We start from the raw sequence: 26,919 nt of genomic DNA, 5'->3' as shown, positions 1-26,919 counted from the left end.
GTTTTTAGAATAACATACTCTAAATTATATCCCCGAATAATAGGATGAGCACTTCAAAAACCTACTCTAGAATAGGTATTCAAAAATATGAAAAATAATATTCTAGAATAACTATTTTGGAAAAGTCCTTCTGGAACGGTAAAGGATGTGAAATGATAGGTGCAGATATAAATGTCCAATGGCCATAAGCCCGTAGCCCACATAAAGTTTTAGATTTAGAGTTCGAGTGAAAAATAGCCCACTTTCTAGGGCAATTTTTTTTTGTGTGTGGTTAAAAAGGCTAAGTAAGGTCCATTATGTGTTTACACTGATTTAGACAGTTTTAACTTTTAAGACATGTAAATAAGTTAAGTCAAATTAAACACTTAGTTCAAACTTGGCTTGAAAAAATAAGATATTTAAACTTGAGTTATTTATTTAAATAGAATTAAAACATGAACTTGTCTTATCTAGATCACTTTAAAACTTCCTTTTTTGATTAATTTATCAAATATATTCTTGATTTGTTTTTAAATTTATTAATATAGCATTTAATAGATATTTTCATTGAAATAAATATAAGAGAAAAAAGAATAAAATAACATTTTTGAATAAAAAAGCATGTAATGATAACTTTTAAGATAAAATTATAATTTATAAAGTATATATCTCCATTGTATAAGTTTAACATTTTTTACCCAAAAGATTGGCATAAGAGTGTAAGACCCATTTTCTATGAGTGAGAACAATCTATTTAGTGAGAAAATCCATGTTTGATTTTTACAGTGTACAAAATTATTTTGGATCAACGACAATCACGAACCATAAGCAAGATTAGTTTTTAACTCAGTAGATTGAGGGACACATGTGATCTCTGACCCAAGATCCAAAAAAGATTATAGGAAAATTAAGTGTGGTGTGGTTTGGTTCGACTTAAATTATTTATGAAATCCAAATCAAACCAAATTATTTTTTTGGAGTTTGGTTCAGTGTAATTTTTGCAATTTGAAGATTCTACTAGTATGTATTAAAAAATGCTTAAAAAGTTTGCTATTAATTGAATAATAACTAGTTTAACCATTAAAATAGTATAAATGGACTTTATTTTTGTCAAACTTTATTTACCTCCCGATCGAACTCTAGATTAGCTAAGGTCCTTTTCTCCTGATGAATTAGAAGGTTAAGACAAAAATAAAGTAATCATTCAACATAAAAATAAAAACAACACATAATATTTGTTTCCAAGTTCCAATGATTAAATTTAAAAAGAAAAATAATAAAACAATATTCATAATGCTTGCTTTCAATTATGGGAACTTAGAAAATATATATTCAACAACAAAACACTAATTACAACAATGATTTCTATTGGTTCACAATGCAATTTTGTTTGGTTCATTTTCCACGTATCAAACCGCGAATCAAACAGAATTATATAGTTTGAAAAATAAAAAAACCAAACCAATAAGCTTTGATTTTTATAAGATTTTTATTTTTTACGTCAATTTTCAATTTTATGCGAGATTTGATTTTAAACACCCCTAAATTTTAGTATCTACAAGCTACTCACGAGCTTTTAGTATCAATATCAAACATATAAAACTTAAGTTTGGTTCGTTTATATAATCAAATCCAAATCAAGTTGTTCAATTCATAAAACCTTTTGTTTTTATGACATTTTTTCTTAAATTAATTTTTAATATTATCAAGATAGCATTAAAAATATTTTAATATTAGATGATAATATACAAATAAAAATATATAATTAACGTGTGATATGTAAAATTAAAAAACTACTGGACTATTACATTTTTGTAATCCAGTCAATAAAAAATTCATAATTTCTTGATTGCCAACAAAAATAAAATTTCAAAATTAATTTTAACGCTCTTAACAAAAAAATTCATAATAAATAACAAAGATGAGTAACATTCTCATAATCAATTGATATAAATGAGTTGTTTACGAATCGTTAATATGAATTTGTAAAGTTTTAGTCCAACTCATTCAAGCTTATTCTCAATCTTAAATTTATTTATTTAATTAAATAAAATAAACTTGAAAAACTTATAAATAATTCAACTAATTTGCACCTCTAGTTAGTTATGTAGACACAAATCATGTCTTGCTATAAAATTAATAGTTGATCTGATTCAAGGAAATGTCCTCTTGTGCTTCTGATTGATAGAAAAATTCCTTTTAAAATATTTCAAATATTAGGTAGGATAGAAAATCCAATATTTTATTTGAATTTCTCTTTTAATTTGATCAAATGGAGATAACAACTTGACTGGACAACATAGCAATAAGCCAACAAAAAACAATAGAACCCATGCCCAAAAAGGATCATCACAATAAAAAAATCGCCTCTCTAACTCTCTTTCCATTAGCCTAGGCATGAAAGGTGGAGAATAACTTTGACCTGACAAATAAAGAAAAAAAGTGAACCATTGAGAGTCGCGGGAATTTAAAGTTTGTATATATATTTTTTTTTAATGCGTAGCAAATGCAGAGGAATTTAATTTTAAGGTCACTGAAAACCCATTTCATATGATAAGTTACTAAAACAACCGTAACTCAGTTTGTTAAACTGTGAGTGTTGTAAATTGATATTTATCTTTAATTCATACTGATAAAAATATATATAATAAGTTATTCTCACTCAAAAAATTATGTCACTTATCATTATCAATAAATTTTTTAAGAGTTTTTCATTTTAGAAGAAAAAAAATCTCAAAAACTCCTCTTTTTTTAAAAATTGTTTTTTTAAATATTTTCTAACTAATTTCAAATGTTAAACCCATAAAAAGTGATCCAATAACCCAAATTAGAAACTACTACTAAAGCAAAAAATAAGCAAAGTTCTTATATCCTATGTGGTATTATGAGATTCATAAAAAGAAATCTAAAAATTGAAATTGAATTCTTCCACTGAACATGCTTAGTGGTGTCCACAAGAAATTTTGGTTAGGCAATCATCAAATCTATCACACTATTCAATAATGCACATGTGTTTGTGATGTTAAGCGCTAAAATTGCACCAATCTCTCTAAATGTTTCCACATATGTTAACTATTTAACAGAATACCCTAAAAATTTCTCAAAAATATGATCATCATGTTAAAAGTGCACATATGTCCGGAAAACAAGCTAGTTTTTATGAGGACACCGGGAGATCATGATAATTTCAACTTTTTAAAGTTTCAATTATGGTAAATTTCATGCTTTTGCTTTTCATAAAGCAATTCAGTATCTACTATTTAATAAAAGACCAAAAGATAGATGCTCCAAATTGAAAATTAAGAACCATTACACAACAAAGTTCTTCTCTTCATGTGGAAGCCTCACTCATATCAACAGTAAATTTATGCACTATATATAAAGTGTAGTGCCATAACAACTAGTGCAGTTGAAATGGCTGCTCCTGTTGCTATAGGAACAAGGGGCACTATTGGATCTCTAGTAAGGAAGGAAATTGAATACTTCACCAAGTTTGAGTTAGAGAGAAGAGCAAGTTCACAAAAACCTCAGCAACATTTTGTGGACATGGACATGGTTTCTGGCAGAAGCTATTCCATTTCAAGGCCTAGTTTCTGGGAGTTGCTAACAACATGGAAGAGGAGGAAGAGAAGAGGCACAAGTGGTTTTCTTCCAAAAATCTGTTCAGTTATAGAAGTAGCTGAGAGTCATAATCACTTAAACAAGACTGCTGGTTTCAGCTACAGGATCCTCAGGAATGATATCAACAACTTTCATCTCTAAGTAACTCTTGTTGTGTTAGTCTGCAGTAGCCTTTTGAAAGGAACCAAAACTTGCATAATATTCATTTTATGCTTCATGTTATGTTGCCTGACTTGGGCAACTTTTTTTAATTTTGGGGTCATGCTTTTCTTTCTGTCATATCCTGTGTTTAATTTGCCTTTCTATGTGGCTTTTCTGATCTCAGATTCAGTTTAAAATCAGTGTTCTACATACATTTGGCAGATAGAATGTTTTTAACTGAGGAACATGCATTCATGTTGATCGGACAAAACAAAACTTAGATCCAATTCTTTAGGTAATTTTTGCGATATGTTTGGTTCAGTTAGGACTTAGGAGGTCTCCAAAGTATTCGAAAAATAAAACTGAAAAAACGTCTTATTTGATTTTCAGTTGAATCTGATTATAAACTGAGTTTTGTCTCAATTTTATATTGAAACTCTTTTTGAAATGAAAGGAAAAGGAGGGTTGTTTTTGCAAACTCCATTTGCAAAATAAAGTTCATTCAAACTTAAGTTTGCAAACGTTAATTTAAACATGCACTTGTTCTTCGATCAAATTTCAGTTTAAGCTCATTAACCTATGCTAATCTTTAGTGCAAACCTTTTGTTGAGAAATAACACCAAAAACACTTAATGAACTGTATCGAAGTTGTCTTTTCAGAGCTTAGTGTCAGATGTTCAAAATGAAATGAAACAGAAACTCAATATAATTGAGGAACATACGTTAATGTTGATCGGACAAAACTTAGATGTGGTTCTTTATTCTGATATAGCTCATTAACCTTTTATTATGCAGATTACTGATTATGATTGTTGAATAACATCAAAGCATTTAAGCAATTGTATCTAAGTTTTGTTGTTTTGGATCTTAGTGGCAAAAATTCAAAGATGAAATGAAATAGAAAGATAAAATCCATATAACTTAATAAAAAAAGAAAAAAAAACCCAGATGAAATAAAGGCAGCATCCTCATTTCAGTCCCACAAGGGAAGAATTACAGCCTAAAATTTAACTGTAGGATATGTTAAACCAGCAGAATTACAAGTAAGCAAGCACTTTAATGTTTCTACAACAATTTTTTTTTTTGTGTGCTTTACAATTTTGCAGTAATCCTAGTCTGTGGTCTGGTCAATGAAGCTACGTCCTCCCAGATCCAGCTGAACTTATAGCTCTAAAAGATTCAACATGCCCGGCACATATTACAGATTCACCAGCTATGTCCTTTTCTTCAACTCTGTGCACTGCTAGATGTGCAAGAGCCGTCACAACGTCGTCCATGTAAGGTCGTGTGTCAGGTTCCTCTTGGAGACACATTGCTGCTACTGCAAGGGCTTGAAACAGACCCTTCACAGGGAACTGACCTTTAAGCAAAGGATCAGCCATTAGAGTGAACTTCGTTCTGTCCTTAAACAAAGGTTGTGCCTGCAAAATGAAAAACATGGACAACCATAAATTTCATTTTCCAAGACTAATTGTAATTGACATCAATGCTTCTCAAACTAAGAAATTATTGTATTGCACGGCTACTTGTCTATATGGTATCAGTGAATCTCATCATGATACATAACTGAGTCTTTCAATTTACAAGAAAGAATTAACAAAACTCAGGCTATGTGTTGCATGGAGATCAGAACCATGGGCATGTATCGGTCATGAACTATATAATAATTTCTCCCTCAAACCACATAAATCTTTTAAGGAAAACAAAGTTCAAAACAAAAAAGTATGTTATGTAACATACCCAGTCAATCAAGTTTTGCTCTTCTGTGCCTCTTGCAGTGTCAAATACCCTCCTACCTGTGATTATTTCCAAAAGCACAACCCCAAAACTATAAATATCTGACTTTGTGCTAAGCTGACCCGAAGCAGCATACTCTGGTGCACAATAACCAAAAGTCCCCATCACCCTAGTTGCCACATGCTCCTCACCTTCTTTTGGACCAATCTTAGCAAGTCCAAAATCAGAGAGCTTTGGATTAAAATTTTCATCTAATAGTATATTAGATGATTTAAAATCACGGTATATAATAGCTGGATCTGCACCGTTATGCAAATATTCAAGTCCTCTAGCTGCTCCCTCTGCTATTTTCATTCTATTCTTCCAATCCATAGGCTCCTTATCTGCACCTATGTCTGAGATAAATAAACTCTAGTCAGTGTTGCATGCCCTACACGTGTTTCAGTAAAATTTAAATCCACAACCAGAATGTTTTTGGCGATCATACCTAAAAGGTGATTTTCCAAACTCCCATTGGACATGAATTCATAAACCAAAATCCTATGTTGGTCTTCTGCACAATAACCCACGAGCTTCACAAGATTTGGGTGTTGCACCATGCTCAACATCAAAATCTCTGCAAAAAATTCTCGTGTTCCTTGCGCTCCTTCCCTGTTCAGTACCTTCACAGCTACAGTCTGAACACCAAATATATTACATGAGAATTTCATAACTTGTAAAACGCTAAATATGCTATTAGATTATAAAATATGGGTGTGTTTGAGAGGGTATCAAGAAACATACTTGATCAACACTTTTTAAGAATCCTTTGTAGACATTCCCGAATCCACCTTCGCCAACCAGGCAATCAGAATTGTAGTTGTTTGTAGCTTCAGCAAGTTGTGCATATGTGAATACTTTGACATCGTTTTTTGCTGATCCATATTTTCTTATCTCTGCATCTATCCGTCTTTGCCTGCTACTACCTGCAATTAGAGATCACCTAGTTATTACACCAATGATCCATTCACATTTACATTTGAAGCCTTGGATTCCAATATGAAATTTCATGCATGTTGCTCATGTAATAAGGAAATTCATTGCTATGCAGTTAAATTAAAAACTATAAAAGTATTAATTGTTCATGAACCATCTTTATATAAAGAAAAGAAAAATGTTGGGCAGGGTGGCCTAATCTCCTAAGCCAGATCACATTCAAGAGCATGACATTAATTGATATAAATAAAGGGTTAAAAAATAAAAAGGATAAAAAATGGATTTGTTTTCAAGGTATAATGAGGAGGGAATCATCATGCAACATTTAGACAGAATTAGAAAAGACAAATAATGTATGTAATTATCAATGAACCATACAACATACCTGTTTTATGTGACATAACTGAAGCCAATGATTTGAATGTTCTCCTTCCTTTGGAAATTTTTCCGGCGGATGCATTTGAAGAGGATGATTCAGCCTCTGACTTACAGCATGGGAAGCAACCCATTTTAATCAAACTTTGGTGATGGTGCCTGGTCTGGCCCTTTATTACAAATCCTTCAAGAGATTTGTGATTGGGCACCAACACAATAAGCTCCACCACAGTTTGCATGTAAAAAGGATTGAGGAAAAAACATAATTGATGGAAGGTACGACGTGGCTTAATTTCTGGAACTGTGAAACTGTAAGTTGTTTTTATTCGGTTCAATACTAGAATAATCTGTTTTATATTTGTGTCTAACGAGAATAAGAGTACTTAATTTAGTTTTGGACATCCAAATGGATTTTTCCTTGACATTAGTTAATCTTATCTGGTTTTATTTAACACAAAAAAAAGGAACTAGGGGCCTCTTATCTGGAACATAGAAGAAAAAAGACGTGGACAACCTTTTGCCCTTCTTTCTTTGTCTTATATATCTTCGTTGCAGTAATTGACCTTATAGATTAGAAAATTTAGTAAAGTAGAAAATAAGAACGCGTTAGATGCAAATAAGGTAAATTCATTCTATTCTTAAATCTTGGGGACAATAATAGTTTATTTCATTTATTTTAGTTGCTGAAATGTGTCCCTATACTTTTGTAGATAAGATTAAGATTAATCTAATCCCAGTTTGAAATGGCACTATTCTTACAATTTTTTTTCTTCCTTTTATAAGTTTATTTGACTTTCTTTTTAAGTATCTGTATTTAGTTGGTACCTAGGCCTGCCGGAAAAACTCCTCTCAACTTGAGGTATCATTTGAGAGTTTTTATTTAATGTTAGAATAAGATTATTTTTAGAGGCTTTTTTTAAGCCTCCTTTTATTATTGCTGTAAAAAAGAGCCTCCTTTTATTAAAAATAAAAAATTATTTTGTTGGTTGTTCCGTGTATTATTTTCTGTTTCTACTAACTCGAATTCAAATATGCGTGTTTTTTACATGACGTGTACATACATGAAACCTTAAACATGTTATTTTATGAAATCTGCAAATACTTAAAAGAATTTCTCCCCTCACTTATTAAACTGAATAATAAAACCACTGATAAACATATTTGGTTGTGAGAATCACCGACTTAATGGAGGGAGTTTAAGTAATCCATGGGGGTTTTAGGTTCATATCTTATTGTCATCTTTGTCAATATATATATATATATTTCATTGTCTATATGATAAAAATATGTGTGATAAACGTAAATATTTGAAGTCACTAAAAGAAACTTTCCTATTCATCGCATGTGTATAATTAATAATAGTTTAATTAAGTTTTTTAATATAGTTTATTTTTTAAAAATTACCTAACATCTATTTTTTTCTCTGAGATAGCTGAAATTTTTTTTCATTTCATTTTAGTACATGTTGTTAGTCAACATCCGTTAAGTGATGACATGATAGATGGAGTGTCACGTCATCACGCTTACTCACTAAACACGTAGGCACATGTGCATCCATGTCATTAATTTGTTTTTTTAATTTTAAAAAATTGAAAGCCAAAAAACGGAGGTAGCACCATCCGTGGTGGTGCGGGAAAAGGCACTGCCACCAAAAGACTTACCATTGCAAGCGATAAATCACAACATAAAAGGGTTCTCTCTCACCCTGTGTTAGTTTCGTGTGTTGAGAAGCAGAGAGAGGCAGAGATTCAAGGAAGCGCAGTTGACATTGAAGCCTTGGATTTCGAACCTGAGGACGATGACTTGATGGATGAGGAGGGCGCCCCCGACGCTGAAACTTCTCTACCTCAACCTAAGCTTAAATTCACCTTCACCGCCGTCGTCGCCCCCAAAAAGACCAAGGGTTGTGAATTCCGACAAGATACCGATGCCAGCTGTGACACTCGCCTCTCTGACTCTGACTCTCTCACCATCGAGGGTGGCCTTGGCCCTCAAAGATGTTAGTAATCCCTTTGCCCTCCTCCCTCTTAGGGTTAGGATTTTGTCTTTTTATTTATTTATTTAATTTAATAACCATTTCAATTTTATTTCTCTCACTCCATCCACTAAAGGATGGATCATTTTGGTCATTGACGTGCACGAGGAAGCACAAGCGAATGATTTGCAAAACGCCTTTGGTGAATATGGAGAGATTAAGAACCTGCATTTGAATCTCGATCGTCGCATTGTTTTTGTTAAAGTAACTCTTTTCATTCTTAAGTTGCTTTAGCACCGCCTCTTGCACCACCACCAACAGTGCTGCCTCCCTTTTTTGGCTTTTAGTTTTTTAAAATTAAAAAAACAAAATGACATGGACACACTTGTGCCTACGTGTTTAGCGAGTAGGCAAGATGAATGGCACTCTGTTTATCACGTCATCACTTAACAGATGCAAACGATACATACTAAAATAAAATGCAAAAAAATTTCAAGTATCTAGGAAAAAAATGAATGTTAGGTAGTTTTTTAAAAAAATATGGTATATTTCAGGTATAAAAAATTTAATTAAGCCATTAATAATTAATATTTGAACTGTGTCTTGTAATACATACTCATCGCATGTCACCCAAGTACACCTCAAAGTCCTTCGGCGTGATAATTCGTGCTTATCCACAATCTTTTTGTTACCTGTTGTGACTGTGCAGGGTGCTGTTATTATGTAAACTATATGCTAATAATCCATTTGCTTTTTGATTGTCAAGATAAGGCAGACAAATTAGTTTTTCCCAACTTTATCATCAGTAGATTTTTAACTCAGCAATAATATATATACACTAGCATTTGTTTTACCAATGCCCACGAAGGAGTAGAACAAGTGGGTTGAAAATTTTCATCCATACCTTTGGGTGACAAGTAAAAGATTTCTACAAATTCAAAGTCTGTGTAATGTCTGATTAAACACCAATATGTGCACCAAGGAGGCAAGGAGTGTGTGAGTTGTTATAAATTCCTGGTGTCTGTTCGATTCCTACCAGTAATAAAAAACACATCAATATGTGCACTACTTGTTCTCTTTAGCACGAGATCTTTCATTGCTCTTGGCTGGCAATCAAGTGCACATAAGTTATGTTTTCTTAATGATTTCAGTGACTTCAATATACAGCATTAAAATAGCAAATGTCCATTTTCATTCCTGAATGTGTAAACGCATGCTCCGCACGTATTTTAAATAATCATTTTCAATAGCTAAGAGAAAGGACAGAACCATTACATTAAGAGTGAAATGATAAAAGGCACTAGATGCACCGTTTGGCTAGCCTTCTGAGGTAAGTGGTTTGGAACGCATGCTATTAAGTGAAAATGTTGTAACGGGGCTAAATGAGGCAATATATAATAGAGTTTGTAAGCTAAATTGCATGGTGGTAAAACTTGAAGGTGGCGATTAAGTGTTTAACACTTCTCTTTTTATAAATATGCTTGAGCTTGCATTAAAATGCAGAGACATACAATACGGATAAGATGATAAGTGAACAAAAAACAATGAGGATCTACTATAGACTCTGCAATTCTGCATTACCTACACAACTTATAATAACATCGTACAACACACAGTGTCCGAAGAAATTATTCAAACAATTGTTGTATTCAATTAACATTTAAAATTAATAGAACTATTACATTAACAACAGCTACAAGTTTTTAGCAAACTATGGAGGACGAGCAGAACAAGAAACCAAAACAGGAAGTAATAAAAACTAATAATGAAATATACAGGTCCATAAGAGCTCGCATACAGTGTATGATCATTCTCCTTTGAAAAAAAAGGGGTAATAAAATTTTAAAGAGGCAAAACAGATGGAAACAAAGAGAAAACTCTCTGCAAAACCATATCCAATTCTATTATTACTCAAGCAAGGAAAACTAAGCATGCCCAACGACAGCGAACATGTTAAACTAACCTGGCAAATTACCAGTTACCGATGAATGAATTCATTTGAGCAAGCAAAAAGGACAATGGCTAGAGGAAATGGCGAAACAAAGTAAAGCCATTCCAAAGCTGATATTCCATAGTTAATTCAATTTTCAGTGCTCCTCTCAAATTGATCAAAGAATTGTACAATACAAAGGAGACCGCACTCTTTCTCACTGATCCAACCCAGCTTCAATCTAATCCACTTATCCCCATTCTCAGCAAACTTCTCCTTAATCTGCTTAATAACCTCCTTCGCCACATCAACCTTCGACGCACCAGCGAGCCCATTCACAAGACTCTTCATGGTAGTAAAATTCGGCACCCACCCTTTCCTAATACACTCCTTAGCAACATCCAATGCGGCCTCAAACTCACCACCGCGACACAGAAAATGCACGAGCGTAAAATAACACTCCCCCTCGGGCAAGTACCCTCTCCTCTTCATGTACTTGAACAGCCTCAAGGTCCCCCTCTTTACAAAACCCATGGATCAAGCAAGCGTAGCTAACCGAATTCGGCTTCCTCCCATTACAAACCATCCCCCCGAGCAACGCCTTTGCCTCCGAAGACCTCTTCAGCTTACACAAACTCTTTCAACACTTTCCGTCGCGATAAAAAACGGAGAGCGAGTTATTCAGAGTGGTGACGGGTTTAAAGTTATTCTTATCCATCTCAGCGAGAACGGATTAAAAGGAGCTGGTTGAACCGGATTGCGCGAAGGCCTTGATGACGATGTTGTATGTGTCTAGGTTTGGTTGAATTGAATAAGTTTTAGGGAATTCGAGGTAGATTCGAGTGAGCTCTTTGTAGTTTTTGGCGAGGAGGGAGGCGAAGAGGAGGGAATTTAGGGTTTTGACGGAGCGAGGGGAGGGGAGATCTTCCGCGAATGTGCGGATCGCGTGATCGAGCATATTGGCCTGGCCGTAAAGGACAATGGCGTGGGAGAGGAATTTTTCGTTGCGGCAGAGATCGGGGCGGGTTTTGAGGTCGTCGACCAAGGTGCGGATGCTGGGAAAGTTGTGCGCGGCGGCGAGCTTGGAGACGACGAGGGAGAAGGCGCGGCGGTCGAGGTGGAAGTCCGGGGTGAGGGCGGCGGCGCGGCAGATGTCGAGGATGCGCTCCGACTTGGTCTCGGATTTGAGGAGGTGGAGGGCACTGCGGGTTTTTTGCTTCAAGGTTAGACGGGTGGAGGAGTTCGGGGAGAGGATGGAGGTGGAGTAGTGGCGGAGGCGAGAGAGGATTGATATGGCTAGGGTTAGGGTTAGGGTTTTCAGCGGAGGAGAAGATCGGAGGGAGGTTTAGAAGAAAACTAGAAGCAGAAGATTAGGGGTTTAGGGAGTGAAGAGTGAACTTCGGAAACCAAAAAAAAATAATATTTGTTCGTAAATCAAAATAATTGAACCTGACGTGAATCGAACACGCAACCTTCTGATCTGGAGTCAGACGCGCTACCATTGCGCCACAGATCCAACTGTTGACAACCTCGTCTAGTTTTTTAAAATGTATCTTAGCCCTTTAATCTCATTGTAGATTTAGCTTTAAATTTAAAATTTTAATGAAAAAATATATTATACATCGAAAATATACAAAAAATTTTATACTGGTATTTAATAATAATTCATTATGTATGTTATGTTTATTGAATTTTATGATGAAAGTTATAAGATTAATTTGTTATATTTTTTATCTATTTAAAAATTAAATTTGAATTTTTTATTTTTTAAGAATCAATCTATCATTATCTCACACTTTTGAAACTAAGAATTTATTCATAAAAATAATAATTAAAGTTTAATAAGTCAATATGAGGCTTGCATATTGACTTGGAGTGGCTATTAGGTCTTGATTTTGGTGTTATTAGAAGTATAAGGACTAGTGTTTTTCTCAATATATACACTTCTGGTCCCTTTCTTGATAAAATTTATGTACAAGCAACTAATTAAAATTCATTTGCAGACCATATCTGATAATGTATGAGAGAGTTATTTTTTATTTTTTATGCAAATGAGAGAGTTAATAAAATGCAAGTGATTTGAATATCTTCAAGACTTTCGACTCATAATCCTCTTTTATATATCATTTTTCTAATCCATTAATGTGAGAAATGTTCTCTAACACAATTCTCAACGTAATTTTGCACTTTCATTCAATTAATCAAGGAAAATCTTTTTTTTTTCCATTTTACTTCCATTTTTATTCTTTATTTAATCTTTTTCAATTTTTATTTGGAAATAAATTATAATTTTTTTCAATGACTGAACAAGCAAGGTGTTAATCGACAGAAAAACTACATGAATAAGTAGGCGCAAGAGAGCATCTTTTAAACAGAAGAACAAAATAAAATGAAAAAAAAAAGATTTAATTGCAATTTAGTCTTTAAAAAAAATTAAGTTAATGCCTGCAACAATTTTCGTCTGTTTTTATCAAATTCTTGTTTTTCTACTCAAATTCTTCATTTGGATTATTTAAAAAACAAATCTTAAATTTACTGCCCAAAACATCAATCTTTTACAAAAAAAAAAAACCCAAATTTTATCTTGCAATCCTTATTTCATACCTTACAAAATACTTCAAAACTTCACTAATTTCTTACCTCTAAACTTCTAAAATTATTTTGAATCTCAAATTCATCATAAAGTCTCAAATATTTGGATAAAAAATAAAATAAGAATTAGAGTTTTAAATAGAAGAACCAAATTTGTTGACTTAACTAGCTTAAAAAAAACTTTGTGGACTACGTGAGGATATAATATCATATCTACAAGGTGGTGTCTGACAAACTACGATGAGAAAAGAGGATCTCATTCAGTTAAAACCCTGAACATTCGACATAGTTGCCCCTTAAATCCTAATTAATTAACAAATGCACGCGAAAAAAAGATGTTTAAAATCTATATATTACACGGTCAACCGCTTTGCTGTTCCTTTGCTAATCCTCTAACCATTTTGATGGGCATTCATTCAATCTTGGTGAAGTTCTTCAGCAGGTGGGGGAGCAAACCTGACATTAGCAGGCCGTGCAACAACAACTGGGTCATCTGCAAATAGTGCTTTGATGAATGATGGTGTTTTTAGTGGCCTACGACCTGTCATCCGAGGATAAACATCTTCAAGAAAATAATATGCATGGCCAGCAATCATTCCCTGAAAAATGTGGTCAAGATTCACATTAGCTAAGCTGTTGTTTACAAAATGTATAGATGATAGTAATCAGGTGTGTGAATGTTAATTAACGGAGGCATACCAGTAGATCCACCCAAGCACTAGCACCAACGAGTACAGAGAACCCCAAGAGAACCTACAAGCATAAACTTCAAGGTTAGGTTGCCTTGACCATAAGTATGAACTTAAGCAAAAGACAAAATCAAAGATCAATTAAGTATAAACCCAATTAGATGTTATCCTATCCTATAGAGCTTACGCACCCATGGAAGGTAGGCAGCAGTGAAAGTAAAGAGACCCAGGAAGCTCATGTGAATGAAGGGATTTTGTTTGCTCCACACGTAAACCTGAAAAAAGAAAAATTAAGCTTTCACGTTTGTGAATTGTGACAGATTTGAACACGAGGAGTGAAAAATAAAAATGTGACTTACCATCATAAATGTCAATGAGTTGCTAAGGAATATTATTTTTGCGAACGACTCTGATAAATAAGGTATCATGCCCCCAAGAAGAACAATTCCAGTCAATACAGTGGCACCAAATAAGAGCATGTAAAAGAAATCAGCAGTCCTCCCCCTGAACGAGTTCTCCTCAAGAAGCTTGCAGTAACGAGCAAGAAAAAACATATGAAACAGGAAATCCAAGTCTGCCCATTCAATAAGAAAATACCATGTCAAATTTAGAAGATGCATAACTTTCTAATTAAATATCAAACGATTATGAAACAAATAAGAATAAGGGTTATTATTAGAGGGAATTTGGAAGGTGTCATTGTAATTCAGGAAAATCACAGGTGAATGTCAAGAACTAAAGAGAGTAAATGGCCATAATAATTAATAAATCATATAAGGATGTGCTGAAGGTTTGAATACAGATATGCATCTGATAATCTAGTCCACAGACACGAGAGCCGCAAAAGAAAATAATGGGTGTACTTATGAAGCAACCATTTTATACAATAGACAGTTAGACACCCATTTGAATAAAGAGATTAGTAACTTATTAACTAAGTTATACACGTCAAACCATCAATGCAAGCTTCAGTCTCCCTCTTATTTTACTTCTAAGAGGATAGGTTGCATTTGGAAGTCTGGATTGCATACTACTGCAAAAGATCCACAATCAGAAATGCATGATCTAATTTCTAATACATAATTCAGCAAAGTTGGTAACCATGGTCATGTGTAAATATCATAAATCAGTTTCCTTGCTTCTGATAAGCCCACAAAAGCTCATATCTTCAATCAAATAGTTTAGTTCTGGGAACTATCATGCCCATACTCATATCTCTTATGATTATGTCAGGGACAATCAGATTGACCCCTTTCCCAAAATGTGGGTATACCCCCCCCCCCCCCCCCACCTATAGCAATAGCCTTTCTTCACTAGTGCTCTTCTGAAAACAGTTACAATTTATTTAATGTAATTGCCCTCTTAATGTGATTTTCATCATGTAAGGATTAAATTTATGATGCTTAAAAATGTCCATGATCCCCATTTACCAGAATTAATCAGGAAACGATCAATACTCATTATCACATACATATGTAACTGCCCAAGGGTGGGGGACTTTATGATCTACCTAAACAAAGAATAAAATGAGTTTCTCACAGGTGGCATCAACAAAAATCACTATGCATACACGAAGACAACTTGAAATGAAAATCAGTGCCCCAATCATGTTAGCATAAAAAAAATTGAGACGTTTTCTACATTAAAACTGAATTTGAAATGCCCAAGTATCTGATGAATAACAATTCATTAAATGGTGAACGGCAGAAATTTTACCCATTTTACGAAAGTACAAGAAATTAGTAACCAGGCGCCAAAACTGATATTGCTTCACCACCAATATAGGGTTCAAGTACAAATGATACGGAGAAATTATCTGCGGCACCACAAAAAAGAGCATCAATAAATAAAGAATGAGTCACCTACAGTTCCCAAATCATCGCGATCAAAACGAAATTAATCCTTCAAATACAAAATTTCAAAGAACAATAAAACATGACAACTTTTCAACAGACCAAGCTAACATAAACACGATCCAACCACATGTTCATTAGAAACTCTTTAAAGTTAACGACAAATAACCACACAACCGCATTCACGATTTGATTTCAAATCGAGAAATTAAAAAGAATAACAAGAATCCTAAAATGAATGTATCCAAATTAGACGCACCGAATTCATAAAAATAAATTAGAAAATAATAATGGAAACCCTAAAAGTGAGAGGATGAAAAAAGGGGGTTTACATCAAGGGAGCATCCGATAGTGGTGACAACAGCAGCGGTGAGATAGGAGCGCGTGATGACGGGCATCTGCTTATACCATTCTTCAACCGCTTGAGCCATTGTTGCGTTTCCTAATTTCTTCTTATTGAGAAAAGGGTAAAAGGGTACAGAGGATTTTTTAGCTGCGATTGGGAAAACGAGAAACTGAGAAGCGATGTGAGAATGCTTGATGATGTGACAGAAGCAGATGAAGATAAGTGATGAAGGAAGAAGCGATGCAAAGAGGAAGAAGAAGAAGATCAGAACACAATGACAAAGACAACACGAATCACGAAGCGCGTGGTGTTTACGAACCAATCGCCTTCTTCTTGATTTGTTTGCCGTGTTTTTCGTCACACAATGGATTAAATTTAGGAGGAAAAAAACATATAATAAGTTTTGCATTTAATTATTATAATTAAAATGTACTCTTTTACAATTTCATTTTAATGATAAAATATAAGAATGGTGTATATTATTATTTCACCCACGTAAAAAAATTATGAAAATCAACCAATAGTTGAAATAAAATAAATCATAAATGGTATCATTAATTAAATAGGAAAATTATTTTAAAAGTTTTAAAAATTAAGAAACCAATTTTAAAAAATGAAATACATTAAAGAGGACATGCTTATATTTTATCCTTCATTTAATAATATATTAAGATTATCATTATAGAAAATGTTATTGATTTTTATAATAGTTATTCAATAAATTAATTAAAATATACTTTCTCCAAGAAAAATAACTAATTTATTAAAATAAACAAAAGTAATTAAGTTAATTAATAAAAATTAATATACTCCTAACATACATTTAATATATGCTCTTATACTTTTAACATTATCGGGGTTGTTTAATATTAAAACTTATCATCTCTTTCAATCAATCATTCTTAACATCTTTAGTTCTAGATTTAATTTTAATATTTTTTAAAATAAAATAAAAATAATAATATATCACACCTTAAATTATTTATCATAAATCTAAAATTACTGATTAATAGAAAATTAGTTATAATATAATTTATATGCTTAGAAATATTTATTTATTATAAATTAATTTTTGTTGTTGTATATAATAAATATTTATTATGTGCATTGCACAAGTTAAAATACAAGTAGTGTCATAAATTTATTTTTATTTCAAAATAATCATAGAACTAAATGATTTAATACTTTTTTTTTTCTAAATGACGGATGTTTAGGAACAACAATAAATAATTTAATTATTGAAACAGATTTACTTGAATATCCGTATTATCTATAAATGCATTATTTGTAACGTTGAGTGATTAGTGATGGTGGTTGAAAAGTTGATAAGCATAGTAATAAAAAAATCATTACACAGATGAAATTTATCTTGGGGTAAGTTTTGAATAAAAGTTTAAATATTTCATAGAAAACTAAAAACATTACTTTCTCTGTCATTAATTATAAAAATATTTTTAAAAAATTATTTGTCTATTTTTATAAGATTTTATTTTCTAATTTTTAGATATATTATTTTTTTCTCTTAAACACCTTTACTTAATTATCTTGTCTCTAAAAATTAATAAGAAGTAATAAAGTAAATAGAGAAATAAAAAAAACTAATTTTACAATAATAATACAAATAATAATGTGATTAATTGAATTAATCACTTTTTTTAATGAATGTGAATTAATTAAGAAGGTCTTGTAATTAGGTATAAAGATATATAGTTAGTAAGTAATTTATATTTTTAATGCCAAAACATCATATATTTTGAAATGGAGGGACTCTTGGTTGTATTTAATCACACTACACACACTTTAAGCAATAACTTTCTCTCAGTCAAGGGGTTTAGCCCAGTTAATTGAAGTGAATGTGGTAAATTCTTGATACCGTGGTCAATTCCTAAAGATAAAAAAAAAATGATAACTTTCTTCCATCATAAGTGTGAGTTATATTGTTAGTAGAAATAAATGATAAATACATCCACTTGCATGAAAAATGAGTGACTATTTAATTAATAGAGTCCATAATAAATGAATGACATACAAGAAAATTAATAATTAATGTATTAAAAGTGATTCCATATTTTTTACGATTAATGAAAAAAAAAATGCATCCATTTGATTTTTATTGTATCATTTGGTCTGTCGGAGACCGAAGTCGATCTTGATTTATTAATATCTTTAAAGTTACACATTCGAGACTCAAGAACTATGTACCTTCGGTTGGTCCAAGTCCAAACTTTTCGACTTTTGTTAGTCAATTTGAAGCTATGCACTTAAGACTTGGGGGTTATGCATATGTACCCTCCGTTGATCCAAGATTGAATTCTTTGACTTTTGTTAGTTTCTTTGAGTTTGCACGCAAAACTTTAAAGGTTGTGTATCCTCATTTTGTTATGAGTAGACAACCTCTAATCTAATTGAAAAAACCCTATTCCAAAACACTTATAAAAATGATTGAAAGAAGTATTATTTTAACACTAATTGTATTTTATAACTAATCGATTGAGCTACTCGTAGACCATCCAAAAAGGAATATTTATTATTTAACTCATATCCTCATAAGAAGATCTAATCATTGGTTGCCATTTTTTTACTCCATCACTAGTTATCTCTTATTGTCAATTTAGTGCACAAATCGATGTCATCCCACGTTTTACGTACATTAGAAATTAAGTCCCACTTAGAGGCAAACAAATAGAACTGAGATGCGACTTTCATTTTGGTGAGCAAAATCAATGACCTTGAAGTAACCTTCACTACATGAAAATGTGAATTAGTGTGGGCCAAAAGCAAATGTTGGCAAATGAAAGTCAACGATAAATACAACTGCGTGGTCGATGCTAAAATTGTCGAAGCTAATTGGTAGTGTCAGCCTGGCCAATGCTAAATTGAAAGCCATATGTCAAATTAAAAAGGTTTGACATTAACGTTAGTTTTTGCTTGGTCGACGTTAACTAGTATTTGCTTGGTTGAGGCTAACGTTAGTGTTTCCATGGTTAACAATAACTTAAATAAAGGTCAAAACAATTTACATCCACCAATAGAACTAGACACTCAATAGTAGCGACTTAGCCGATGCCATGCAAGAAAAGCGCATATTAGAGTCGAAAGGTTTTAACACCAACCATAATATATAAATTATTTTTCAATCTCGCATCCTCTTGACTCTCTTCCTCCCTCCATTCATTCATGTATCTATTTGATTTGTTTTTTTTTTTCAATCTTTAATTTATTTTATTTTAGTTGTGACTTGTTCAACTGGGAAAAGTGAGAAGGAAGGCACTTGTTGGAGTCACATAGCTTGTTAGAGAGACATCGTAGGAGTGCTCATAGTGGTAAGGGTGCATAAGGGTGAAAGGTAGAGATGGGGTTAGTTCTTTAATGACTCTATAACTCAATTGATAACACATATTGAGTTTATAAAAAAAAATGGATGAACATGTGAAAGTATATTAAGGTGTCACTTGAGAGCTTAAAGATCCTAATTTGTGGTACCAAATAAAAATAAAATAAAAAAAAGAGATGGGGTTGGTTTCTGTTGAGGGTGGTGGTTTTTGGAGATGGTAGATATGATGGTGCCTATGTAGGAGGTAGTACGTACACCATAAAATATCGCCTCTAGTAGTGGTAGAGTGTAATTTTGGGAAAAAAAAAAGTGAACAGTGGAAAGAGAAAGAGAGGAGCAAGAGTAAGAAAAAGGAGGAAAGAAAATATAAGAAAAGGAGTTGTTAGAGTTAGAGACACTGAGACGGGGAAGCCAAACTTCGATAACAACTGTGTTTTTTTTTCCTTTCTCATTGACGTAGTAGTGTTTTTGAAGGGAAAGAAGACAACCATAATCACTTGTAAAAGAACAACCATGTATTACAAGTCCTTTAATATACAGTATACACGTTAACTAGTTAGTAATATATAATTGGATAGATACCTCTCAATATATATATATATAATTGGATAGATTCTTACAATTATTGCCTTTTACTATTTTGTATAGTATGCAAGACCCCCAATTGATGAGTACAAATACCAATATAACACGAAGCTTAGCAAATATTAGCAATATTATTATTGACTGGCAAGCCGATAATGGGAGCCACAGAATGAATGAAGAAAACCTATCTCATTATGTAAAAGATTCACGTGTTCCTTCAGTCTGAGGAGGTAAGTCGGTAACATGCAGTTAATTTGAATAGTTTTTCTTTTTGTTTATTATTATTATGGCATGATTCGAGTCATAAAGTGTTGTACTATGTTACTGTTAAGGCAAGTTGTACTTAACTGCTCCAAGTTGTTTTGGTTGGAGTTGGACGATCGATGTGATCACGTGAATGTGTTGCATTTCTCAGTGGGAGTGGGACATGGAATATTTCCATGTCCATGGATTCTTTTTTTCCCATTCAAAGTTGCCTTATTGAATAAAACTTGAAAAGCCAAAATATCGATTACGCTACCCAAAAATATCTGCATCCACTTGTGCCAGTTTGATGTGAAGATTTTTATCTCTTATTGGGATTTTTATACCGGAAGCAATTGACCAAAAAACTCCTTAAAAAATATCCGAAATTTCCAAAGGGCCAAATTATTCAGAGACGTGTAAATCATATTGATTGCGTCCTGGCTTTGTAAAAGGCCATGAAACAACACTGAGGACATTAAATGATGTACAAATACTTCTTCATATAGTATCAAATTAACACCTTATTTAAAATATTATAGCATTTAGTGTCTACCTATCTACTTCCATAAAATTTAGGTAAAGTATGAAAGTGTGGCAAATTTGATATAAAAGTTAGCTAAATATCTGCGAGTTGAAGTCTTGGATCCATGTTACTTCTGAAAATAATAGAACACAATTGGATCACAATCCACAATCATTTTGTACACAAGAATCACTCAGATAAGAAGAACATGGCCCAAATCACGCAAAGACACCATAACCAATGTTTCATTAATTAATTTCCTTAGAACCTAGAAGAATCAATCACAATCAGTAAATGGTAGTTCCTAATTAAAACAAGGACCATTCATTCATTCAATTAAGCAGCTCTTGCAAGAACTTCCAAATTCTCAGGCACATCAGAAGGGTCAATGTAGAAACCTCTACTAAGTGATCTTGGAACTGTAATAGTTAAAACTCCATCTTCATACCCTGCAGAGATGCCATCAAGATCAACCCTCCCTGGCAGCCTAAACTTCCTCTCAAACTTCCTCGCAGGTTCTGTGGATTTATCCACTGCTTGAGTTCTGATTATGAGGTACTTTGAGTCCTCAACCTCCACTCTAAGCTCCTCTTTCTTCACACCTACCACAACAAGCAAGCACCAGATAAATAAATAAAGACACCAAGTTCAAAAGACCCTAATAAAAATTATGAGGAAAACCAAAAGAGTTTAATTTTTATACACTATTAGAGTAAAATAATATCAATCAATCACAAATTATGGATGATATGATTATTAAGATAGTTATGGTAAAAATCAATAAACTTATAAGTACATAGACTGTTTACTGTTTACTCAAACCGAAACAAAGAAAACAAAAGACGTATGATTGAAGGGAAGGACTTTATTTAGTATCATTATTTTCCCACATGACTAATTAAGGTGGTGCTTACCAGGGATGTCAGCTGAGAATATGTGAGAGTCAGGGGTTTCTGTCCAGTGAACATGGTTTTCAGGGATGAAATTGTAGGGAAAGAGAAGGTGAGAAGGGATGCCGTATTGCCATTGAAGGGAGTGTGGGAACTCCATTGTTTGGTGGTTATGTGAGAAAATTTTGAGTTTCCTTGTTGAGTTTGGTTTCTATATATGGTGTTAGTGGAAAATGATATATAGGTAAGTTGGATTTATTTTCTTTTATAGACAAGTGGGCAAGTTGGGGTGATGGACTCAACAGATCAGAGGCTTCTGATCACTGCTTTTCTTTTTTGGTTGATAAAGAGTTGGATACTTGGACCTCATTGTTTTCTCTCTTCTCCCATCGGATGCACAACTTTTAATTACCTTATAATCTTATCTATTTTGATTTTTGCATTGCTCAATTTTTCATTTATTTTATTTATACCTCTAATTTTTTAAAACTTTTTTATTACATAATCCATTATATTATATTTTCATCTTTTACTTTTACTCTTAAATTATTTCACTCAAAAAAGGGAATAAGAGAATTTTAACAGAAAAATAGGAAAGAAAGGAACAAATAAAAGTATAAAACTCCCTTCTTTATTGAGTTTATAAGGAGAAAGGGAAAAAATAATTAAGAGTAATGTACCAGTCATATATCCTTGTAAATATTAATAGATAAAAAGGGAGGGGAAGTGAAGAAAATAAAATTTCAATAACTTAGTTAATACAATATTAATAATAGAATTATTTTTTATTTTCTACAAATATGAAATATCAGCAGAAAAAAATGAAAGAGATTCTAATTTCCTCTATCTTTTTCCTCCCTTTCGAACTAAATAAGAGAAAACTATAAAAATTCATTATATTTCATTTATTTTAATTCATTTCCCCCAACCAAGGTTGTAAAATAATGCCTTTTCAATGTTAAAATGTAATATAAATCATTATGCAGTGGTGATAAAAATGATACAATCATTTTAAGTCCTTGAGTATATTGATTATAGTTTGATTCTTATTTATATCCATAAAAATGTTTATGAAAATATATATAATTTAATATTTTCAATATATTATTATATTTTTCAATATTTTTTTATTTATTAAATTTCTAATCAGGATTTTTGAGACACTAGTTAACAGCATCCATTGATAAATTGTATATATGACTTAGCATGTGGGTCATTCATTGATTGGAAATATCAAGGCTTCATCTTTTAATTCACTCTGAACTATGAATCAATTTAATTTGGTTCATGTATCACGTGATTCACCGCTGTTTTGGAGTAAATCAGCTATATATACTTGATGAAATGTAAGCATGAACTTCATATATTGGATAACTTTCAACATTGCTTTATTTCTTCTCAAAACAATTGGGCCACTACGGGTTGAGCACAATGGTATTGATTTACCAAAACAACTGACATTTAGATTTCAACTTATACAAGCAAGGTTTTGAGGATTCTGAACAACATTCTAGGAGAGTTAAGAGACATAAACTTCAATGAGATAAGGGGAAAACAATCAAAGAACTCAGCCCACTAGAGGCTCAAGATACAAAATCATATAAAAACCACAGGGTCCATAACTCAGAGACTATAACAAGATCTCTGGCTAAACTGAAATCAATATACATTATTCAATGAGACATACAATGATCTTTGTAGTTTGCTGTGACTGTGATGTTCAGCAAATTGCACGACAATCGAGAAAATTTGAAGTTGGCTGCAATCTTGAGAATGCATGACAGTAGACAGACACTTGTTTTTGGATTTTCTTGGACTGCATTCAAGTATTCACCCCAAAGACAAAACCATTGCTGTATGAAGGAAGATTGCTAGAAGCTGTGAGATTTTTCACAGGTGACCGGAAAGGATTTGGAGTCACCGGATGTGTGATGTGCAGTCCAGCATTCCGAAGGACTTGTTTAGCATTTACACATGAAACTTCGGATTGATCAGTGAAGAAGGCAGGCACCCCAATTGATTTGATTAAATCAAGAGCTCCACCCCAACTAGAATAGCTTTCTAATCTAGAATTCAGAGCAATGACAACATGTGGAGAAGGTAGGTAGGAGGCTTCCACCTGATAAACACCCCTCACAAGATTCACTCTAACTCTGCTACCAATTCCTGAGGTTGTACCCGATAAATTTGTTGGAACTTCTGGTCCCACCATCACTATTTGTACATTGCCTAACCCATTAAGCAAGTGTCCTACTTCTGCAAATGCTGGCATCCAATCCAACTCGCCTTCAGGTCCAAGGTAGTGGACAATCACCTCTTTCCCTTTCAGTATAAGGTTCTTTGAACTTATATTAAGGGTAGTTAGTATGTGATACACAGTCAATGGATGCGAGAGAATGTCGGCAACAGGACTTGACAATGGAAGCGAACGAAGGTTGTAGTACTCGGGCCAACCAGAGAGAAGAAACGGGCTTGAGATGAAATGGTTATTAAATGGAGAGTCATGAGGGTATTCAAATTCATCAATTCCACCCCATAGTTCCTGCAGCCCACCTTTCACAGGAAGGAGACCAAAAGAGCAGTGAGAATAGCAACTGCACTTTCTCCTCCACATACCCTTCTGGTGGATACCTAATGATTCAAGCCACTTACAAGGCTGGTCAGCAGAACATGGGAACATGAAAATCATTATAGCCAGCTCTTCTTCCCTCTCCATCATGGCCTTGTAAAGTCCACACATGCTTTTATGTGTGTCGTTCCAGTGTTGCTTCTGGCAGATTGAACTGCAGTAAACAACTGCTCTACACCGGCCACAGCAAATAGACTGTTCTCCATACACTTCTTTCTCACACATTGCACACTGTCTCAAGCCAGTACTTGAGTATGCTTTTGTGTCATTGAATGTGTCCTCCCTAGGTGGTTCTACATACTTGGTGGGGGTCGAGCCAGCACTTGCACTATTAGATTTTTCATCGTATGCCTGACCCGGCGGGTGGGAAACGGTAACAGCAACAAGGTCATAACCTCCCTTGGCTACTTCTGGAGGCCACTGAACATCAACAGTCTCTATAAAAGGTTCAAAACACACCACAGTTGAATACTTTGGACCACTTTCCCTGTCAACCTGAAGTAAGGAGTGCACCAGGGAAATGGCCTTCATGAATGCATAGACAAACCTAAGCTCTTCAATGCTTGGATTTCTAAATCGAAGATCGCCAGAAGGTGTGCATCGAGCAACATCAATAACAGGAAAACGATCTGAGCCTGATGCTTCCAATGACAAAGACTTGATCATCTTGCGGTTAGAAGGGAACATCAAAGAGTCCACTTCATATGTGACCCTCAGAAGCTCAACATTGGGAGAGTGAATGGTCTCCCTAGACCCTGTCATTTTCTTAGCATCATTCTCTGTTCTAAACATGTAAAATCCAACATCTCCACCATCCCCTCCAATAAACTGAACACATGGAAAAGGCTGTTTCTTGCCAGGCCAATCCGAATCTTTCCCAACCCGGACGCCAAACAAGTGCCCCGGACGCAGCCTCTTCCACGGCTCAGTTCTATACAAAGCTGCAGAAGCTTTGTATATAGATTTAATAAAATTTGGAGCAATGCCATCCACTTTCATCATGCATGTCCCAGATCCAGGGCCAAGACCAGGACCAGACCCAAATTGCTCCTGAAATCTGTCAAACAAACTCTTCAAATGCAAATCCATTGTCTCCCCAATTCCTCAGATTCTTTTTCTTTCTATGCTCGCAATTCACTCCAGTGAAACTAAATCTGTCCGCTTCAACACTTGAAATTATGCAATAACTCTGATCTCACAAATTCTCACAACTCTACTCCACTTCAACAACCCAAATTCCCGCTATGAAGTAGCACTAGACTTAACAAAGCAAAATGCCAAAACGCATTTGGGTACATGAGTACAGCTTATGAAATCAGCACCCACTCAACTTTGTTCATGCAACAGAAAACAGATAATAAAACAAAAACTGATCGGACCATAAGATCAATTGTTTCAAATTTTCAATCAGAAAGCAAAAGAAAAAAAGTTCAAAGCTTTTGGTTCGTACCAGCCCGCAAAACAGTGACCGAGTTGTGCTCCAAAGACCCAATTCCGAAACGTTTCATTTTCGGACATAAATGGAATTGACGGGTAAAGTCATATCATGCGGGCATTCGTATTTGTGACCTGTGAGCTCGGAATTCCCATCAGGAAATTGAAGCCATTGAAGTAATCAACGATCAGAAAACGATTTGCTAAAATATAATCAACGGTCAAAAACTTATTGCAAGAGTTTTCTTTTCCTTTTATGAATTGAATTTGCAAGAGTTTATTTACGAACTATTTAAACTTATTGTACCACAGATATTCATGTAAGTATTCGAAAAACATGTAAAAAGAACTTAACATTTATATGAAAAAGTTTATTTCTAAATTTTCTTTGATAATAACAATATTTTCATATAAATATTAAACAAATGTTTATTCAATAAGTTTTTTTAATTAATATCACTAAATTTAAAATTGATTAAACTGAGTATAAAAAATATAAATTTTGTTTATTTAGAAAGGGGTTTTATATTTAGTTTTAAAATTAATTTAAACTAAGCTAATTCAAAGTCGATTTATAAAATATATGAACTATAATTATAATTTTAAAGTTGATATCACTTTCAAATTAAGATATATGTCTTATCCTAATTAAATGTACTAAATCTTTAATTTAGTTTTTTTTTCAAATATATCTTTTAATTTGATTTTAAATTTAATTTAATTATCATCTAAACATTTTTTAAAATTATTTTAGACAACTCTCATTGTATCATTATCTGTATATTTAGTTTTTTTTTAACTGCGTATCTTTATTTTTAAATTAAGTTTTTTATCTGTGTATTAGAAAGCTGTCTTTTTTACACAAAATAAAAAAAAAATCAAATTAACTTTCAATTTTCTTTGACAGCAATCAAATCAAATAATTATTCGCCCAAAAAAAATGAAGCTCGAAATACATAGGTTTAAGTGAAGGAAGAAGAGGACGTCAATCTCTGACACGAGTACAGAGAACATGCGTCGTTTGCAGCAGCAGCCAATGAGAATCCCCCACCTAATCACCCAAAC

At 33.3% G+C, this 26,919-nt stretch overlaps 7 protein-coding genes and 1 non-coding gene across 8 annotated transcripts; 2 read left to right on the top strand and 6 right to left on the bottom strand.

The window, feature by feature from the left end:
• Positions 1-3,273: 3,273 nt before the first annotated feature.
• LOC100803137 (uncharacterized) lies at positions 3,274-3,986 on the top strand. The gene has a single exon (XM_003542827.5). It carries the CDS (start codon positions 3,394-3,396, stop codon positions 3,739-3,741), a length of 348 nt encoding a protein of 115 aa, XP_003542875.1. The 5' UTR covers positions 3,274-3,393; the 3' UTR covers positions 3,742-3,986.
• An 891-nt stretch (positions 3,987-4,877) lies between these two features.
• Positions 4,878-6,962, bottom strand: LOC100305361 (protein kinase). The gene is made up of 5 exons (NM_001251085.1): positions 6,839-6,962; positions 6,262-6,443; positions 5,966-6,155; positions 5,482-5,873; positions 4,878-5,162 (listed from the first exon to the last, which is right to left on the bottom strand). Exons 1-5 carry the CDS (start codon positions 6,960-6,962, stop codon positions 4,878-4,880), a joined length of 1,173 nt encoding a protein of 390 aa, NP_001238014.1.
• A 135-nt stretch (positions 6,963-7,097) lies between these two features.
• LOC100804377 (RNA-binding protein Y14) lies at positions 7,098-9,103 on the top strand. The gene is made up of 3 exons (XM_014766262.3): positions 7,098-7,139; positions 8,425-8,827; positions 8,916-9,103. Exons 1-3 carry the CDS (start codon positions 7,098-7,100, stop codon positions 9,095-9,097), a joined length of 627 nt encoding a protein of 208 aa, XP_014621748.1. The 3' UTR covers positions 9,098-9,103.
• Positions 9,104-10,835: 1,732 nt separating this feature from the next.
• Positions 10,836-12,142, bottom strand: LOC102661867 (pentatricopeptide repeat-containing protein At1g61870, mitochondrial). The gene has a single exon (XM_026125066.2). The coding sequence runs from the start codon at positions 11,265-11,267 to the stop codon at positions 10,884-10,886; it is 384 nt and encodes a 127-aa protein (XP_025980851.1). The 5' UTR covers positions 11,268-12,142; the 3' UTR covers positions 10,836-10,883.
• A 35-nt stretch (positions 12,143-12,177) lies between these two features.
• Positions 12,178-12,249, bottom strand: TRNAW-CCA (transfer RNA tryptophan (anticodon CCA)). Its single transcript has one exon. It is a non-coding gene; the product is annotated as a tRNA-Trp (tRNA).
• A 1,215-nt stretch (positions 12,250-13,464) lies between these two features.
• On the bottom strand, positions 13,465-16,402 carry LOC100802618 (derlin-2.2-like). Its single transcript, NM_001253018.1, is given in 6 exon segments — positions 13,465-13,924; positions 14,025-14,078; positions 14,206-14,289; positions 14,374-14,588; positions 15,731-15,830; positions 16,200-16,402. Coding segments are annotated over 6 exon segments (735 nt in total). The 5' UTR covers positions 16,299-16,402; the 3' UTR covers positions 13,465-13,741.
• Positions 16,403-20,778: 4,376 nt separating this feature from the next.
• Positions 20,779-22,204, bottom strand: LOC102663230 (15.4 kDa class V heat shock protein-like). The gene is made up of 2 exons (NM_001289235.2): positions 21,816-22,204; positions 20,779-21,503 (listed from the first exon to the last, which is right to left on the bottom strand). Exons 1-2 carry the CDS (start codon positions 21,949-21,951, stop codon positions 21,238-21,240), a joined length of 402 nt encoding a protein of 133 aa, NP_001276164.1. The 5' UTR covers positions 21,952-22,204; the 3' UTR covers positions 20,779-21,237.
• A 1,009-nt stretch (positions 22,205-23,213) lies between these two features.
• Positions 23,214-25,924, bottom strand: LOC100802088 (zinc finger MYND domain-containing protein 15). The gene has a single exon (XM_026125065.2). The coding sequence runs from the start codon at positions 25,507-25,509 to the stop codon at positions 23,614-23,616; it is 1,896 nt and encodes a 631-aa protein (XP_025980850.1). The 5' UTR covers positions 25,510-25,924; the 3' UTR covers positions 23,214-23,613.
• Positions 25,925-26,919: the final 995 nt, after the last annotated feature.

Source organism: Glycine max, chromosome 13, assembly GCF_000004515.6.
Source record: "Glycine max cultivar Williams 82 chromosome 13, Glycine_max_v4.0, whole genome shotgun sequence".
Lineage (NCBI taxonomy): Eukaryota > Viridiplantae > Streptophyta > Magnoliopsida > Fabales > Fabaceae > Glycine > Glycine max.
Note: the sequence above shows the minus strand (reverse complement) of the source record. Positions and strands in the feature narration are given on the sequence as shown.

Bases quoted from the DNA above. Each gene is read 5' to 3' on its own strand.
- LOC100803137 (XM_003542827.5), top strand. From the start codon at position 3,394: ATGGCTGCTCCTGTTGCTATAGGAACAAGGGGCACTATTGGATCTCTA.
- LOC100305361 (NM_001251085.1), bottom strand. From the start codon at position 6,962: ATGGGTTGCTTCCCATGCTGTAAGTCAGAGGCTGAATCATCCTCTTCA. The intron at 6,444-6,838 runs GTATGTTGTATG...CTCTAATTGCAG, and splicing joins AGTTATGTCACATAAAACAG to GTAGTAGCAGGCAAAGACGG. The intron at 5,163-5,481 runs GTATGTTACATA...TTCATTTTGCAG, and splicing joins AGCAAAACTTGATTGACTGG to GCACAACCTTTGTTTAAGGA.
- LOC100804377 (XM_014766262.3), top strand. From the start codon at position 7,098: ATGGAAGGTACGACGTGGCTTAATTTCTGGAACTGTGAAACT. The intron at 7,140-8,424 runs GTAAGTTGTTTT...AAAAATTGAAAG, and splicing joins ATTTCTGGAACTGTGAAACT to CCAAAAAACGGAGGTAGCAC. The intron at 8,828-8,915 runs GTTAGTAATCCC...ATTTCAATTTTA, and splicing joins TGGCCTTGGCCCTCAAAGAT to TTTCTCTCACTCCATCCACT.
- LOC102661867 (XM_026125066.2), bottom strand. From the start codon at position 11,267: ATGGGTTTTGTAAAGAGGGGGACCTTGAGGCTGTTCAAGTACATGAAG.
- LOC102663230 (NM_001289235.2), bottom strand. From the start codon at position 21,951: ATGGAGTTCCCACACTCCCTTCAATGGCAATACGGCATCCCTTCTCAC. The intron at 21,504-21,815 runs GTAAGCACCACC...TTGTTGTGGTAG, and splicing joins ATTCTCAGCTGACATCCCTG to GTGTGAAGAAAGAGGAGCTT.
- LOC100802088 (XM_026125065.2), bottom strand. From the start codon at position 25,509: ATGGATTTGCATTTGAAGAGTTTGTTTGACAGATTTCAGGAGCAATTT.